General features: G+C 40.7%; 2 protein-coding genes across 3 annotated transcripts in view; both read left to right on the plus strand.

Annotated features, from left to right (window-relative positions):
* LOC107386627 (uncharacterized) lies at nucleotides 1-1,943 on the plus strand. The gene is made up of 3 exons (XM_015961154.3): nucleotides 1-363; nucleotides 509-811; nucleotides 1,193-1,943. Exons 1-3 carry the CDS (start codon nucleotides 52-54, stop codon nucleotides 1,787-1,789), a joined length of 1,212 nt encoding a protein of 403 aa, XP_015816640.3. The 5' UTR covers nucleotides 1-51; the 3' UTR covers nucleotides 1,790-1,943.
* Nucleotides 1,944-2,340: 397 nt separating this feature from the next.
* ttc3 (tetratricopeptide repeat domain 3) overlaps nucleotides 2,341-18,539 on the plus strand; it is a 35,460-nt gene continuing 19,261 nt past the window's right edge. For both annotated transcript variants that reach the window (XR_011521816.1, XM_015961152.3), the window contains exons 1-16: nucleotides 2,341-2,475; nucleotides 10,887-10,942; nucleotides 11,028-11,061; nucleotides 11,396-11,552; nucleotides 11,644-11,725; nucleotides 13,245-13,298; nucleotides 13,733-13,868; nucleotides 13,955-14,040; nucleotides 14,211-14,305; nucleotides 14,524-14,586; nucleotides 15,287-15,341; nucleotides 15,438-15,594; nucleotides 15,813-15,837; nucleotides 15,938-16,019; nucleotides 16,632-16,656; nucleotides 18,257-18,317. Coding sequence is in view for 1 of the 2 variants with exons in the window: in XM_015961152.3 (XP_015816638.3) it covers nucleotides 10,898-10,942; nucleotides 11,028-11,061; nucleotides 11,396-11,552; nucleotides 11,644-11,725; nucleotides 13,245-13,298; nucleotides 13,733-13,868; nucleotides 13,955-14,040; nucleotides 14,211-14,305; nucleotides 14,524-14,586; nucleotides 15,287-15,341; nucleotides 15,438-15,594; nucleotides 15,813-15,837; nucleotides 15,938-16,019; nucleotides 16,632-16,656; nucleotides 18,257-18,317 (1,157 nt within the window). In the remaining variant the exon portion in view is untranslated. The remainder of the gene's footprint in view (nucleotides 2,476-10,886; nucleotides 10,943-11,027; nucleotides 11,062-11,395; nucleotides 11,553-11,643; nucleotides 11,726-13,244; nucleotides 13,299-13,732; nucleotides 13,869-13,954; nucleotides 14,041-14,210; nucleotides 14,306-14,523; nucleotides 14,587-15,286; nucleotides 15,342-15,437; nucleotides 15,595-15,812; nucleotides 15,838-15,937; nucleotides 16,020-16,631; nucleotides 16,657-18,256; nucleotides 18,318-18,539) is intronic.

An 18,539-nucleotide genomic window follows, 5' to 3' on the forward strand; every position in this document is an offset into this window, starting at 1 on the left:
GAACAAACACAGATAAGCTTCGGGACACTGGTTAGACAGAGAGATGAAGCCATGATCTTGACAGGTCCCAGTCGGTGTCTTCCTTCTCCGGCCACCGTCCAGGAGCTGTTCTCTGTGGCTCGGGATGCCAACATCCTCCCAGACATCTCCTTGGATCCCATCCTCACGACTTTCCTTTCACTGGATTCCTTTCCTGCGCTGCAGCACCAGTACGAATTCTTACAGCGGAGCATGAGCAAAGAGCAGCAGACTACGTTTAACCTTAACCTCACCCGGGAGGTGGGCTGCTGCAGGGTTTCATATGGAGGAGTGGGGGTCATTGCTCTGGCTCTGTCCATGCTTTTTGATCAGGTTGCCCAGCAAGTAGGCCACTTTTTTTGTGCTAATTACAGTTATATAATCCATAAGTTCCTTTATTGTGTATGTTGCTATACTTGTCTTTAGCTTCCAGAGACAAAACAGGATGCAGAAACAAAACTGAAATGTTTAAAATTCTCTGTCCTATCAGATTCGAGCTCCAGGTACAACACAGAGCCATGTTTCCACTCCCAGATCCAAAACTAAGAGGATGTTTGGTATCGACACATCTTCTAGAATAGGCCTGATTATCCAGAGCTACCTGAGCCTCGTCCCTGGCATTGCCAACGACGAGGAGGAGATGGCTGAGGCCACGGAGCTCTATGACAACTGGTTAAAATTGGAGCTGCTGGACCATTATGAGAGGATGACCACGAAGAAGAGAATGAGCACAGAGTCCATACAACAGTGGCTGGTAGGAGCGGCAATCCATCTGCACATGAGGATCCACCAGGTCAGAACTGGAAGATAAAGTTAAAAAATAAAACAACTGAAAATCAGCACTAAGAAAGAGTATTGTTGCCCTTGTTATAGAAATGTCTCACTCTTATTGAGAAAAATTTTCCCATGTCAGTAAATTTGATATTAAAAAAATGAAAAGATGTGTGTAGGTTGGCAACATTCAAGTCCCTTTACAAAACTGTACGACCTTGAGTCACGTAAAAATGGGACTCAATGTAATACACGTGACAGCCCCATCTAGAGGAAAACTTTTGTTTCCACGCATTCCTGTAGTCCATTCATCATTATCGAGGTGAAATCCTCAATAAAGCATGATGTTGATTTTAGCTCAGCCCTAAAGGGTAGTAACACTTTTTTTTTCTCCCTCCAACAGGTTCGTCTGCGTTCTGTGCCTTTAGGGTCAGTTGAGTCGTTGCGTTTGTCTTATAAGACCGGATTAAATCACCTGGTTGAAGGCTACACTGCTTATTTACACAGAAACATATTGGAAAAAGTGCCTTTAAACCCCAAACCTGGACCAGCCATGTTGCTTAAAGACACCACCATCAGTAATGTCACCTCCTCCAGTGGCCCCATTCCTAACTCCAGCATGGTTAACTCAGCTGATAACGTCATTAATTGGACCACACCCAGTCCAGCTGCAGGAAATGCCAGTGGTTGTAAAACAAATAAATCCAGAGAAAACTTTGGACCCTGTGTGCTGAAAGGAAGTGATAACACAAAAGATGGTGTGAACACAAGGGAGGAGGAAGACAGCATGCTTGGTCTATTGGTCATTGAGCCTCAGAGAAAAGTGAATCACAGTGTTCAGCATCACCCTTGTGAGTCTCCTGCCATCCAACAGGATTTGGTGACCCGTATTATGAGAGCGCAGGACCTGGAGCGCAACAGAAGCTTTTTCCTTTACTCGGAAAAAGTCTTCAGGAGCCTGCTCATGCAGAAGAATGACTTTGAGCTGAGGACAAATTAGATTAAAATCAGTTTTGGGCATTTCATTTTTGCATATATTAGGTCTGCTCACCACCGTTTGTTGAGAGCATTAATTCAGTTGAACTGTAAGATTCAGATATAGTGATTTAAACGTGTTATAAATAAATAAATAAACAAATAAATAAATAAATGTACATGCTATTACATTTTTTGTGTTAAGGAATAGAAAAGTACAAATGCAGTTCTAGATAACATGACAGTTTTTATGCAGGGTTATTTCTGTCTAAACCACAGCAAGCTGTAAAACTTTTAAAATCATAATTATACCTCAAGATATTTAGCAAATTCTGAATCTAAAAAAAATAGAATAGAAACTGTGCATTAATTTAGGTACGTTTCATGATGTAAACCCATCGTACATGTGCACTTTCTAGAAACATTTTTATGTAAAAAAGAGCTCTAACTAAATTTTTATTTTGTCATCTAAATTAGAGGCCTTATTACCAAGGTCTTTCCAAAAGAGTCACTTCTCCAGGGGGCTCTGCTAGTTCTTGTACTCACTAGCAGGGGGCGCTGCCGAGTCTTGCGAAACAAACAAAAAGAAGAAGAACCAAGTGTTGTCTTGGTGAGTTAGCTGCGTGGTGCACGGTTCCCGAAACCTCTGCTCACTATGATATAAGGAGGATTGGCCAGCCTTTCAGCTAAGTTCGTGATCGATATTCTGAGGTACGTGGTTTCTAATTTTATCCTAACCAGTATTAATTACCCAAACCCCAGTTTAACTAAAAACCCCAATTTTAAACGTTTAGCTCACGACTAAAGGCGCGTAAAGGAAGGAAAAGTGTAGGAACGCGACGACGGGAGGAAAAAAAACGTTTATATTCTGAAAATAATGATTTGTATCTTGAGCTTAACTAATTTAGTTCTTTTATGGATCACTTGGCCCTATGACGGTAAGCTAGCAAAAGTGCTGACGTATGGTGTCTCATCAGTTTACTGCGAAGTTAGCTTGAAGATGGAGGTTGGATATTCGACAGACAATAGTTTAACGGTCAGCGATAAGTCTTCATGCCGTGGAGTGCGGTGTACAGACAACGGTTAGCTTAGTTCCGAGAACTCGCTAATGGGAACGGTGGTTTGCTTAGGGACTATCAACAAATTTGTAGTCCTTTGTAAACAAGTACAAAAAAATAAATAAAAACTTCCAGAATAATTTCCTAAATGACTCAAAGTTACTTCTGACTTGTGTTACTAAACTACATTTACAAGACACACAGTTTTAACACATTTCACACAATCTGATCTTTTTTTAAATCAGGATTTTATTCCAAAATTAAGGGATTTTTTTCAATAGATCATAGGTAAATCTGTCTAAATACACAAAACCATTTCTCAATTGTGTAACTAAGCCAGACCATTGAGACACAGCAATTTATAACACCTTTCATGTGATCTGATCTTTTTTATTATGATTTTTGTCAAAAATTATGGGATTTTTTTCAATAGCTCCTAGGTAAATTAGTCAAAAGACCCTAAACCATTTGTCAATTATGTTTCTAAGCTAGATCAATGAGACACCTGAGACACATCCAGTTCTGCAGTCATTAAGCCGCTTTGACAGGTCGTCCATATAGATATTAAAAAGAAGAGACAGAATACTTCCCTGTCTAACACCATTACAGACCTTTAAAGGAGAGGACACACAATTACCCCATTTCACATACATAGACAGGTGATTGTACCAAAATGATAAAATCCTAATTACAGACTTAGGAACACCTCTGTCCTGTAATTTATAAAACAATTTTTCATGGTTAATGCGATCAAAAGCCTTTGATGAGTCAATAAAACCCATAAAAATAGTGGAATTATGCTTGTTATAAAAATCTAAAAGCTCTTTGAGAGCAAAAATACACATATCTGTACCATGCTTTGATTTAAAACCAAACTGATTGTCAGTTGTCAAAATAAAATGTTCCACTCTATTTAAAATAACTTTCTCCATAACTTTAGATTAAATACTGGCCAGAGCTATTGGCCAGTAATTATCTCTGCTACTGATTTTGCCAGCTTTATCTTTTAAAATTGGCAATAGTGTAACAGATAAAATGGAGTCAGGTAAAATGCCATGAATTAAAAACCCTGTAAAACTGATAGCAAGCAGAGGAAAGAGTTTTCTACTGGCATGCTTTAGGTGTTCTGCAGAGATATCATCCCTACCACATGCCTTATTGTCCTTTAAGCCCATAACTGCGTCATATACCTCCTGTGGAGAGACCCTCACATCCTCCATAGTAGGGTTTAAGGCTGCACGATATTAGGAAAAGCTGCGATATTCGATAACAGTGCTTAATATAGCGATATCGATATTACTCGCGATAAATGAACAAATACTAAAGTATGCAGTGTTGATGTCGTCTGGCGTGTGACGTCTGCTCTGGGTTCAAAGCAAACAACAACTAATGCATGAATTCCATTACAACATAACATTTTTATTGAAAAAATATGCAGCTGCACCTGCTACTGTATTAGCAGCAAAACAACAAACTGCATGCATGCAGTTTCTCAGTGACTTTAAAACATCACCACCACCATAAAACTTTTTCTGATGCTCCAAATACAGAAAAACATCCCTTACCAGGGTTTTTGAATAAATAAATAAAAATCAGAAAATAAGTTTAAATGTTAAATAATAGTTAACATTAGGGATGCACAGATGGATCGGCATTTGATCCCAATCGGCCAATAGCGCCCCTATCAGTTTTGATTGGAGTTTTCAAAATAGATCAAAGCAGACCGATCTGGTAGGGTTGTCATGGTAACCGGTGTAGCGGTAAACCCCGGTAAAAAAAAGTTGACAATAATAATAACCGTCTTGTTTTTAAAAAAACTATTATCTCGGTGGATTACCGTGGCTGCGGTGTAGGCGCGGTGACCCTTACCAGCCACCGTATCATCTGCTGAAGTTGCCGGCGGCACATGCACGCTTTGTTGTTTACAACCAAAACTTTCTTGAAGCTAAAGCTGAAATAATGGTCAAAGGAGGAGACGGCAGCACTCAGGAGGACATTTTTTATCCCTCAAAGAAGACAAAGTCGGAAGTACGGGCATCTTTTGGATATTTGAAGAATGCAGAGGGACAGTTGATAGAAGACGGCTATCCTGTTTGCAGCATGTGCAGAAAAAGTGTCTGTGAAAGGCAGCAATGCTTCAAATCTCATGACACATCTGCGTGACCATCACCCACAACTTTACAGTCAACGCAAGGCAAGTTAACGTTAGCGTTTTAGCTAAAATGCGTGATCCGAGGATTTGGGTTGAGGGAGAATGCAACGAGTCGCTATATAAAGCAGCCGCAGCGCCGCTACCTGCATATAAACCATGTCGCGGACACCCCCATGTTGAAATGTCGCTATGCATTACGGGGCTCCCAGGGGCAGATAAGAGTTGGTCTCTCTCCGAGAATAATTATGAATTTAACAATGATTACTGCCTGATGACATTTTCCCACATCTGCAAAGCTCACTGGAAGGACACAAACCGAGGACAATATTTTCCTGATATAGGGTTTATTACTCAAGTAAGGGTAAAAAAGTATCTGATTAGAAGGCTACTTGAGTACTGAGTATCATCTGATCTAATATTTTTAAAATGGTGACATCAAACAGACAAAAAAGAAGTTCTGGGCAAATATTGGTATTTTAAAGACTAAAGGGGAAAAATGTAAACAAATAAACAACATAATTACAAAATAACACATTTTAGGCAAAATTTAGACACAAACTGAGGACAAAATTTCCTGACATACAGGGTTTAATTGTGTGAAAATGTAGCACGTTTAAAAAAAATACAGCGATAAAACCGAAAACCGTGGTAATTTTGGTCAAAATAACCGTGAGGTTAAATTTTCACACCGTGACAACCCTAGCTGTGGCAGGAGTCCCCAAATATTTATGGGCAATGTGGGCCATCGTACCATACACAGCAGTGTGTTCCGACTAGGGCTGAAACGATTCCTCGAGTACCTCGAATAATTCGAGTACAAAAAATCCTCGAGTCAAATTCTCTGCCTCGAGGATTCGTTTAATTCATATTTAATTAATTCATGGCTTTGCAGTCGCCCGTGGTCATGTTTCACCCGGACTGAAATAAGTGACGCACATGCCCACTGGACTGAATCGCACACGCGAGTAGGGAATGTAACTTAACTTTCTCTTAAGCTATGGCGGACAACGTGGACCCCGGTGGAGTGCGAAAAAGACAGAAAATGTCAAGATGTGGGACCATTTTTCACGTCGTAAGGTGGAAATTGTAGTCCAGTGAAAATACTGTAAAATGGATTTAGCATAGCACAACACCACATCCTCCGTGCTGCAGCAGCTGTAAATGTCACTTCTGCAAGCGAACTCGGAGCCTCTACAAGATAATGCTTTTTAGCCTGTATTTCTATATATTCTGCGGACACTGCGACTTTTTCCTTTGTAGCACTCAAGTTTCAGCTCACACCGTACGTCTGGTAGAAACACGTCGGACTTAAAATGTGCTAAAAAATAGCATTTTTACACAAAACGTCGGACTTTTACTGTGTTGTTATTGGTATTTGTTGTCCCTCGTGATTGCTGCAGGAGGACTGGTATTTATGAGAGGAAAACGAAAGAAAGTAAATAAATGTTTTGTGATCAGTATAATTTGACAAAACCACGGCAAACATGCTTTCTCGACAATCCTTGTTATTGTGTGAGAAAAAAAGTGTTGAAATTAAAACGGACGTGTGTTAATAGGGAAACAGCCGGCGAGCTGTTTGCGCATGCGCCGTGAGCAGTTCTGGTTCTGTTTGGGCCGCAGCCGCCCGCAGCGCTACGTCAACAGTTATCCTCTGGCTTGCAGGCTAGCAGATTCTCGCACGAGGGAAAAATCGGCTCAGGTTGTGTACTTATTTTTTGCACAGGCATTTGTTTACTGTGAAGTAAAGTTGAAGTGCTGAAGTTTTGCAAACTAATTTTGAATAAAACTTGAAGAATAACTGGCAACTGCTTGCTCATTTTAAAAGGTCTTTCATAATTATAACATGCTATTTGATATAATGGTTTACAAACACAAAAGGGTAATTTATTAGAGTACTCGATTAATCGAAAAAAATATTCGATAGAGTACTCGATTACAAAAATATTCGATAGCTGCAGCCCTAGTTCCGACCACCACTTCAGTGGACACTGATCTAAATTGGCACTGGGCTCTACCTTGTACCTCTCCACAGTGTTGTCTACTGGTGTCTCCTCATCTGAGTCTGATCCTATTAGTAGAAGGGCTCTTTTCTTCTTGGGTGGCTCAGGGTTCTCCTCCCTGAGTGGCTTCAGAGTAGGTTCTTGTCCCTTCACTAACTCACGTAGCTTTACCCACACCGGCTCCCTCTCTGCTCTGGGCAAGCACTTGAGGTCCTTAAATCGTGGATCTAAGGCAGTCGCCACCTTTAATAAATAAAAACATAATAATTATTATTGATGAAATTTTCACTTTCCAAATTTAACCTCCATATTTGTTCATGACTCATTCATCTATTCATTTGACCAATCTACTAGATGGCTTTCATTTCCACTGCGCAGACCACAAGAGCGATCTCTCTCGCAAAGCCAAAAGATGTAGGTGTCTGTTAAGCTGGGCGTACACTGTGCGACTTTTTCACTTTTTTCAGCCGATTTTCCACTCGTGCGAGAATCCACAAGATCGGGGCAAGTTTTACGCCGAGCGTCATGCAGTATACAGGGGGTTACGAGAGGCGATTAACACCACGTGACCAGCTACCGATCAGCAATCGTGAGCTCGCACAAACTTCTGGCGTGTTTAATATTTTGCTCGTCCCTCGTGAGGATATCGCACTGTTGAAGCGGCGCTGCGAGCAGATGCGATCCAAAAAGTATCAGAACCGCTCACGGCGCATACGCAATCCTGCATCAACACCGCTCGCCCGCTGTTCCCCTAATAACACACGTTGTTCGTTTTAGTTTCTACACGTTTTTTTTACTCACAAAGATTGTCAAGAAAGCGTGTTTGTCGTGTTCATGTCAAATTAAACTGATCACAAAACACAGATTTACTTTCTTTATTTTGTTTTCCTCATCCAACCCCCATAAATCCCTGTGTGTCCTCCTGCAGCACTCCCGAAGGACAACAGGCAAAACAAGACAAAAAAGTCTGACATGTTGAGTAAAAACTGCTATTTTTAGCATATTTTTTAGGGCCGACGTGTTGCTACCAGATGTACAGCGTGAGCAGTCAGGTCGCATCAGAGAACTGGTTCGTGCAGTGTGAGCGTATGACTTGTAAGATCTGCCCTGCGAGGAAGTCGTACAGTTTGAGCTGAAGCTGAGTGCTACGAGTGAAAAAGTCGCACAGTGGACGCCCGGCTTTATATTAACAACAGTTGGTGTTCTGATGTGACTGTAATCTCCCAGCACTGTTCTCCTGCTTTAGAATGCCTACTCTTCAACTGTAACCCTTTGTACTCTCCCCGCGATTTCTCCTCATTTATTCTGGCCACGTCTACATCCTGCCGAGCGCAGACGTGCACGCAGCCCAGCGTGCACTTGTGGATAAAATTTTGTGCGTGGAGCAAAAATATTGTGATTCCAGCATTGTTCCTACACTCACCAGACTGTATTTCAGTAACGACAAACCATGGCCAAGGGCCAAACTCAGTCAGCTCAAGATGGAGAAGGAGATTGCATTTAAAAACAAAGACACAGAGAGCTACAAAAGAGGCAAAATACAGGTTCAGTAGGGAGGTGAAAAATGCTAAATCAAGGTACTCTGAGAGGATGAAAGCACAATTCTCAGCTAATGACTCGACTTTTGTGTGGAAAGGGCTTAGGCAAATCACTGCCAAGCCAAATAAACCCACTCAACAGAGGACCTATAGTCAACAGGCTAAACAAGTTCTAATCAGTGACTGTAGAAAGAGAGTTTGATTGCCGCTATGATGGACCATCGACATGTATACGTGATGGACCAACAGCCAACCAGGACATCACACATCAGCTACATCTCTATTTCAACAAGGTCATTTACTAGGGCTGTCGCAGTTGAGGAATTCCCCCTGCGGTGATTCAGGGTTGCTTAATATTGCGGTGTGCGATATTATTGCAGCCCTTTTTTATTGCAGTACTTTTTTTTATTGTAGTACTATCTAAACATAATGTTTACACATTTAAAAAAGGTTAAAAATTGCCGTGCCTTCTTTAATAACGCTTTACCGAATGCAGATCAAAGGGCAGTAACAACACAGATCGCAGTAACGTTTGTTTCTCCGACAGTCGGAGTCCGACTGAACTTAAAAACAACAAAATTCAGGAGAAGGTTAAACTTTTAAATGCAAATTTGGCTGCAGCATCTAACAAATAAGAAACAAGTCCCCATTTTGTTTAGTTGTTTAAAATCAAGCATAAAAAATTACATGTACCGGGCGCGGGCGCGCCGGGGGGCGGGCACACTATCATTTCACTTTCACACACACAAATGACGGTGATTTATAGCTCGGTCACGTCCTTGTTACCCACAAGGAAAACCAGCATGTTAACCATATACGGTTTGAGAGAGGATCTGAGAGGGGTGGCAACATTTCCAGCAACACTGAAAACCCTCTCGGATGGTGCGCTCGTTGCACTAACGCACACGTACTTGCGTGCGACTCTGGCGAGCAAAGGGAATCTCTCCCGGTTGTTGCTCCACCATGTCAGGGGGGTTTCTTTAGGGTGGATGCATTCCTCCTGCAGGTAGCGAGTGAGCTCCAGCTCGGCTCAAACTCTCTTCGGGACGGTTGCAGAAGCAGTGCTTCCGGGACTTCAGCAGGTCTCCGAGCGTTTATTTATTTATTTTTTGCCGCTGGTGGCAGCTCTGTCTCGGCCAAGGACTCTGGCTGCGCAGCAGCTGACGTACTGAAAGCCAAAGTGCTCCCAAAGGAGCGAAGTAACGTTTCGTTTTGATACCAGTGCAGCCATCCTTCTCAACATGCATCATTGAGTTGAACCAAGTTCAGTAATCGCGGTGGCCCATGATGCAGCGCGGTGGGCTTCTTCATATTGCGATATTTCATTTTTGCGGTTACCGCGACAGCCCTATCATTTACACCTCCATGCCCCCAGAAGTCTCCTCACAAAAGGCATCCCCCCCTTCCCAAACACAGCACCAACATCCTGGAAAAGGATGTTAATAGGCTATTCAAGAGTCTAAACCCCCACAAGGCGTGTCCCCATCCACTGAAAGAAGCTGTGCAGCTGTGCCCAGTCTTTACGGAGACTATGCATATATGCATTGGTAGCTTCTGCTTGTTAAGCAACAACAACAGAACAGAGCACAAGCAACAACATAAAGCTATGGTTTATGAGCTTCACCCTCCCATATTCCATCCAAAATTGGCAAAGCTCTTCAGATGAGAAGTGAAACATCTTCAAAAAACCAAAGAAGTTCACATACCTTCATTTGAACCACTTCAGATCATAACTAGATCAGGACTAGTTTAAGCCAAACCACACCCACGTGACGTGCTTCGGGGTCACAGCTATTTCATCAATTTATTAAATAATCTGGATGCTCAAATAGCCCTGTCGCATTCGTGTTGTTTATATTACTGTATTGATTGAATTAAGTGCAGCTGCTGGAACTGGCGTTTGTTGTCATCACTTTTATTTTACTCTTGATGGATGCATTTAAAGGAAAGGTATCTAATTTAGCACTAGTACTACAGGACTGGAGGTGCTTTTTCAGAGTTTGGTGATCATTTAAGCATGAAGATTGATTGTGGTTTCAGTTGTATGTTAGAATTAAAAGCTATTAAATGTGTTTTTGCTACAAACGGAAGTTTCATGTTAAACTGTTTGCGAGAGAATAAAAGTGTCATGTTTCAGATACAATAAAGCTTTTGTTTGGCCGTAAAAAGGAAAGAATCACATTGCTTCACATGTTCTAGTTATTTTATTCATTAAAGTGGCAACTTTTGAAACAATTTTACTACCTAACACATGGAAAAGAGCTTCAGTGCTGACCCCAGGAGATAAAATGATGTGGGATTGGTACCAAAGCTTGTGCAGAAATGTATTTAATTTGCAGTGTTCAACTCTTGATTTGTACAAATGTTTTTGCAGATTCAAACAAAATGTCGGATTCAGATTGGGAGGGATTCGGATATCAGAAATATAAGGTGATGTTTTTAAATCATATTCTGCAGTAAGTTTTATTTTATATGATCTCCACCTAACTAAACTTTTAATTTTCTGCTAACCCAGAGAGAAAAAGCAATTACCACTTACCGTGTATCAGGTAAGGAAATTATTTCTATTTTCATTATGAGTAAAGCAGAATTAGGACCCCTCTGCAGTGAGTGAAACACACCCTTAGTTGTGTAACCACTACATGCACCAGATGACTTGCATATTTATAAAAGACTAAATAATATCCTTTTCTGGCCCTGGATGTGGTGCCATTGTATTTACATTTCAGTTAGATGGTGTGGTAGTCTGTAGGAAAATAAAAATAAAAACATTTATTTTTATGATGACCCAGCTAAAGGATTTGAATATGTGTAGAGAGATATGTACAGCTTGAACAAAATACCTGGGGCTGATGAACCTTTTTTTTTTTTTTTTTTTTGTAGAAGAGGTCCTTGATAAATGGATCAGCATTCCTGTTCAAGTTAAACGAGAAGCTGCACAGCAGATGAAGATTTGTGTCTTCTGGCTTCCCACCCTGCTGCAGCCTGAGGACTCTAAAACATATGACTGGGCTAGGGTTGTAGGCTTAGTCAGCTCAAGGTAAGCCCGGCTTCAAAAACCAGCACTTGTTGCTGCTCAAAAGTTTTACAGCGTCGATCAATAATAAAAAGGTTTTATATTTTTGTTGCAGGGACAATGAAACGCTAACACTGGATCACTTAGCTAAGATACAAGTGGTGGAAAGAATCCTGTTTTACCTGGATATTGGAACTGTAAGTTTGCCTGGGTTCTGTGGGTTGTCTTTTATTTTTGACTTTTCCTGCTGAAATCTGAGCTTGTTGAGATATTTACCACGACAGTAAAGACTTCAACATTGTGTAATTGAGTATGGTATATTGGTTTCTGTGATGATACCTGTGGACCATTCTCCATGGTGAGTTCTAACAACAAGCCCTGGTTCAGTTAGACTTTAAGAAGAAACGTTTCTCAGTGGGGACAGAGACCGTAAGTCCACCAAGTCCAGTTATAGTCCCAATAGTCATCACACACTGGTGAAATTACATCTCTGTACTTGACCCGTCCCCGTGGGGAGCGGTGAGCTGCAGCAGTGGCTGTGCTCGGGAACTTTTTGGTGGTTAAACAAGTTTAGCCAGGGATTGAGCTACAGTATTCAAGAAAACCCAGTACAGGGGTAGACAACTCCCTACCCGTAGGGCTGGTAGGCAGCATGTTTTAGTTGCTTCCCTGCTCCAACACATCTTATTCACCAGTCCAACAGCTCAAGCTCTGCAGGAGGCTGGTAATCACCTGCTGATTAAAACCAGGTGTGTTGAAGCAGGAAAACAACTAAAACATGCTGGCCACCAGCCCTCCAGGTAGGGAGTTGTCTACCCTTGACCTACTACAACAGTTCTGCTCAAACAAAGGTAATTTAAGAAACTCCACACCTAAAAGCCCCTCGCCACCAACAGTTCACACCTAGCCAATAGCCTGGATGGCTTCTCTTGACGCTTCAAGAAACAATGGAACCAGCCTGCTACCTCCTCTGACACTTTAGAGCAATCAAATCCCTGAGCACCTCGGATCCACACAACAAAGATCTCGGATGCTCCTCTTCCTTTGCTATCTGCTTCTAATGTCACCCTAGCACTCTTGTCTGTTGTTGACAGAGATGTAAACAAACTAAAAGACAGAAACCCTGTAAAGCAGCTGCACCAGACTCTGTTTCTCTGCCACCCTGAGAAACGGTGTCTCCAATCTTCAGACAACAATGCTTCAGACGTCACTGATCCCATAAAGACCAAACATCTCAGAACTTGATGACTACAGACCCGTTGATCCTGACCTCTGTATGAAGTCCGTTGAGTGTCAGATGCCTTCACACAACAAACCCATCGCAGATCCCCTACTGGACTTCATGCCGTTTTGCCTACAGAGCCAACAGGTGTGCAGGCGATGCTGTTAACACCTGGACTCAGCTGGCAGCTATGCCAGGATCTAGTTTGTGGACTTCTACAGCAATATCCCAGCCCTGCTGGAGGACGGTGGTTTAAGCTGAACGTGTTTGACCTCGTCTGCAGGTGGATCAGACTTCTTGTCTGACAGGAAGCAACATGCGAAGCTCGGGATGTGCACCTCGAACCATGAACTATCAGCACCAGATCCCCTGAAGGCTTTGTCCAATCCTCTCTGCTCTTTTTATACACCTAGGGACCCTAACCCTATCCCCCAACCTGGAAATTAGTACTTAGATGTTTTTCTCTAAATGGTTTTGTTTGTTATTTCCTTCAGTTGGAGAGGGAATGTGCCAGACATGTTTTCTCCATAAGCAACATGTTGAATCTGGTAAGTATGAGAAGATGTAATTTTGGTGTCCCTGTGTGGCCTGGTCGCTGCATTTAAAAGCATAAAATCAATTGTTTAGATCATTAAAAAGAAGTAGAAAATCTGAAGATTTAACAAACAAATGGTTATCTTTGATAAAAAAAAATTAGAAGCAACAAATTAAGATATTTATAATTTTTTTTAAATATAGATTCTTTTTAGTTTAAGAGTTTAGTTTCGTGAGTTAGGGCCTCTGGTTTTTAAAAGTATTAAGTTAAAAATTTACAGGTTTAGAATAGAAACTGCTAAAGTTGTCTTCAGCTTTGTTTATTATTGTTGCAACCGATCCACCAGAAGTGTCTATTCCATGTTTGTTTTGGTCCTCAGTCATGTCATCTTTAATGGTTTTGTATTTTGGTGTGATGATTCAGTTGTGGTTTTGTTCTTTTGTTCAGCAATTCTGTCCCGAGACGTTGGAGGAAACCGTGCGCTTTTTGGAAAAGGCAGGAGATTGTCACATCCGCTCAAACCTGCGGACTCTCGGTGACTTTCTGCACTGTTTCACTACGCTGGGATTGATCTTCTCAGAGTGTAAGATCTCCCCACAGTTTTTTACTTGTAAATTTCTTAAAGAGTGGAAATGTTTTAATATTCACCCCATTTGATCTTTTTTTCAGATGCTAAGTTTATTCGGGAACTCAGTAAAAACGTGGAGAAAATGATGGAGATTCTGCTAGCTAAACCAGCCGACTACCTAACAGAAGTAAGACTCGGCATGATCAGACTAGAGTCGAGTTTATATATAATTTATTCACCAATTTAAAACTTCAATTGTTTCTTTTTTCTTTACAGAAAACGCTTGAGTTAGCCTGATAAGGGAGCACACATCTAAAAACGCTTTTTGGTTGACGTTTTTGTCTGTTTCTCTTCCAGAAAAGTGAAGCCATGAAGAAAAAAGGAAATGACAAATTTCAGAAACAGCAGTTTGAAGAAGCTGTAAAGTATTATTCTAAAGCTATCAAATATTAGTAAGTAATATTTCAGTTTTACCACCTTCAAAGTGCAACAGCAGATAAAATCAGTCTGTTGCTCTAGATGTTAATGTTGGGGACATGCCTTTAATGTATTTAAAGAGTTATATTGTGGGCAAGAGTAAATATATTATGAATTTGTTTGATATGTTTACAATGAAGATGAGTTCATTAAAACTGGTTTTGTTTGGTTACTTTTATGAATTTCTTTCAAGTCCTGAAAATCACATCCTGTATGGAAACAGAGCCCTGTGCTTTATCAGGTGTAAGCAATACCTGTAAGTATAACATTTTTATTCAAATATAAAAAGTATAATGAGACACTTGGTAACTGTTTCCTCTTCTATAAGGGGATGTGGAGCAGATTAATGAGGATGTAGTATTCCTATTAGGGATGCAACGATACCACTTTTTTCCAAACCGATACGATACCGATACTTGGATCTGGGTACTAGATCGATGCTGCGCTCCGGGAGCTTCTCTCCATTAGAGCGGGGGCTCAGATCACCAGACAGTTCACGCAGACTGTGGAGGACAGACACCTTTAGGAGCAGCTTGTGTAAAAATAATAATCATAATCTACTTCAATCGCAATAAAAAGCAAGTTATGTCCAGTCTAAAAGGAAGTCTGACAATACAGGGACCGCGCCCACACCCTCTTTTTATCGCCGTTGTGTAAACTTTTGTGAAGAACACATGATCGCGGCATGTTACCGCCACAGTCGCACCACTTATGAACGACCAACGGCTCCCTGGTGCTGCCTCAGCTTTGTGGCAACTTAGTGACAGTATTTTATGAAAGAGACTACAGAAACCGGAGCAATGGCCTGCTCTGTTTAAGGGGGTTTAAAATGTGTGAATCAGATTTCATCATCAGTACTTACTTTGTCCAAAACAAAACTTATCTGGTGAAGAGAATGTGTCTCAACTGCATTCCTTCTGTGTTTTACATTAATAGTTTCCATTTATTCTTCCCAGAAAAGCAGCCGCTGATGGAAAACGTGCCGTTCTCATCAAGCCGCTCTGGGCAAAGGTGTGAGGCGCCGACACTGTCTTGATTAAGCATGCTGTTCTGAAGGTTTTCATGTTTTTATTTAATATAAATATCTGCTTCCTGGTTCATGTTCAGGGTCATTACCGCTACTGTGAGGCACTGTTCTGCCTGGGTCAGACCCAGTTAGCTTTTGAGGCTAACAGCACCGCTAAGTCCCTGTGTAGAGACAACCCGGATGAACTCAGAGACCTGGACCAACAATACCAGAAGTTCATGTCTGAGCTCACATTCAGTAAGTTTCCATTAAAGATAGCCTCTTTAAGGAATAATGATTCGAAGTTTTAGATAAAATCCTTGGTTTTACTTTGAAATGTGTTCCTTTTTCAATATGAAGTCATTGATTTATGACCTGATTGTTGTGTCATGAAGAAGGAAATGACTCGTTTCCGACTTCAGTTTATTTTCCTGCCTAACAAAAGTGAAAATTGTGTTTTTGTTCTTAATTTTCAGCTGAACTTCCAAAATCAAATCAGAGGTAGGTCTGTGTGCATGCGGCCTCTGACGGGTCATGAAAGTAGTTAAATTATCAGTGATTAGATCTCAAAATTTTCTTTTGTTTTTAACCTGGGAAATAGTTTCAAAGATGGCTTGGTGACAAGAACACAGACGTCCAAAACCGGTGGCAAAAGTAATCCAGGAAAAAGTTCACATGCAAAGGTCAGTAGTTTTTTTTAATACATATTAATTTGTGGTTTCTAATAAAGAGTAGCTTCACTGAGAAACCATCTTTTACTTATTTTTATAAATGATGAGTCACTCAGTTTAACATGCAGGCTGAATGGAAAACTAGTTTACCTCGATTTCCTGTATTAGCCTCTGATTTCAGGCTTTCAGAAAAGCCTGACAGATCTACGGCACACACTGCGTTTTCATGTGCGTCTAAGTCGCTCCAGGTCTGTCTAAGGTAATGAGCTGGGAGCTTTTTATCCTAGTTTACATGTAGGTTTTAAAACCGAACCGAAACTTTCTTTCCACTTTGGTACGGTAGTTGGCAACGTGCGCCCTTTTGTGTCGGCATTCTTCCGGTTAGCTTATAGCAACACAAATGTTAAACAAACGCTGGCGGGAGTGAAGCAGAAGGTATTGAAACAGTGACAGAAGGAATGGACAACACCACAGCACAGCCTATTTATTTCATTTATTATATATATATTTTTTTTCTCAAGGATCTTTATTTATCATTGTACCAGCGTGCGTCCCAGTATAGAACAACCCGTGCTTTTACTTTGATGTGATTCAGAACTAATCATTAACTTGCTTTTTTTTTAGGTCACAAAAATGGACAGGAGAAACCGTGAGTTTATTCCTTCCCTTCTTAAAGGTTATTAATGATGAACGTTTTCTCCAAAATGTGAAATTTATTCCTGTTTTATTCACATTTTAGCTCAAATGTCCCTCATTTATTCATTCATTCATTCATTCATTTATTTGCACCAAGATTCTGGTATGAGAAGCTGAAGAAAGTTTACACTCGGGGGTGCACATCATGTTTTTGTCCTGGTTCTCAGGGGAGAACCCAGAGTTGGTGCTTGATCCTCTATTTAAATGTGTTTTTCTTAATCTACCTCACAATAGGAACAAAATAAAGTGATGTGTGGATGACATGACCATTTGTTGCACTAAAAATTAAACATGCAAACATTTGCTTTTTTGGTAACAAAAACCAAATTAAATAACATCTTTTTAAACAATCAACAGAATTGCTATTTCAAAGCACTGCAGCTATTATTTCTACAGAATGTCGTTGTCATCAGAAGTGGGATATCTTCATGGGATTGCTTAAAACTTCCATGTTTTGCTCCGAGAAAGGCTAAAAGAAGAACATTACTCAGTGCTTGCTATCTCTCTTCTGTTATTTTATCTCAAACAACGTTTTGGTGCTTTCTGCTGTTGGTGTGTGAACCAAAAGCTGGATGATTAAATTTTTTAGTACCAACATAGTGGTAAACAGTTTTTGTCCTCCAGAGTGGGATTTTCACAACATATTCTGCACCACATCTCTCTGTGTTCGTTTAAAGCAAGCTGATGCCCTGCAGCTACTTTTCTAAGAAGACGCTTGTTTTCAATTCAAGTTTATTTATGTAGCGCCAAATCACGACAAGAGTCATCTCAAGGCACTTCACATAATAAACATTCCATTTCAGGTCAGTTCATTAAGCCAATCAGAAATAATGTTTCCTATATAAGGAACCCAGCAAATTGCATCAAGTCACTGACTAGTGTCAGTGACTATACAGCAATCATCATACTAAGCAAGCATAAAGCGACAGTGGAGAGGAAAACTCCCTTTTAACAGGAAGAAACCTCCAGAGAATCCTGGCTCAGTATAAGCAGCCATCCTCCACGACTCACTGGGGATGGATCTGGGGATTTTGCAGTTCAATCTCTTGACGTTTCTTTGGAAGTGGAGGAGCACCAATGGGAGTTTGCTTATTCAACATTTTTATGGTGCTCTACGCCTCGTGTACAAGTCATGTGCAAACTGATATCACTGATAAAGAACCAGAAAAAATGTTTCACATGTTTTATTTTGAATTGAACCGGCTGCACAGATGAGGGGTCAAAATGTCTATCCTCCACAAAATTTCAGATACACCAAAGTGTTGAAGTGTTTGATCTGGTGTGCTTTATTTTGACAGCGCATGCACACCTGTGGACCACTTATGTGCCACCCCTGTTTATAGTTATCATGCAACTAGCTTCTCCGCAGTCAAAACTTATCTCGATGCAACATTTCCTGTCCTGTTTCAACTGATTAAAGCTGAAATATTTCTGTTTCCTTGGCAACAAGACGAAACGGTTCATTCTGACTATGCTGCTGCTGCGGGGTGTTATTTGTGATTTTATTTACAAAGTAGTTTTAATCGATTAATTTAATGAACCTTTGTTCATAGGAACAAACGAGACTGCTTCACGGTTGGAGAACACCCCTGTGTCATCAAAACCGTCCAATAGGTGAGTGGAAACTGCTGCCCTTCTGCTCTGCCTTGCTGTCGCTCAGATTCCAGTTTCTATTTTACAGCAGCTTTATTTATGTAGATTATTTTATTAACTAGTTTATTGATTAATCAGTTTTTAAAAATGAATCATTTTCCCCTCAACATTCAAATTCATCTCCCTTTCTTTACTTTTTAAAACCGTTGTAACTGTCACAGAGATTTTACCACAACATGTAAA

The sequence above is a fragment of the Nothobranchius furzeri genome, chromosome 10 (genome assembly GCF_043380555.1).
Source record: "Nothobranchius furzeri strain GRZ-AD chromosome 10, NfurGRZ-RIMD1, whole genome shotgun sequence".
Classification (NCBI taxonomy): domain Eukaryota; kingdom Metazoa; phylum Chordata; class Actinopteri; order Cyprinodontiformes; family Nothobranchiidae; genus Nothobranchius; species Nothobranchius furzeri.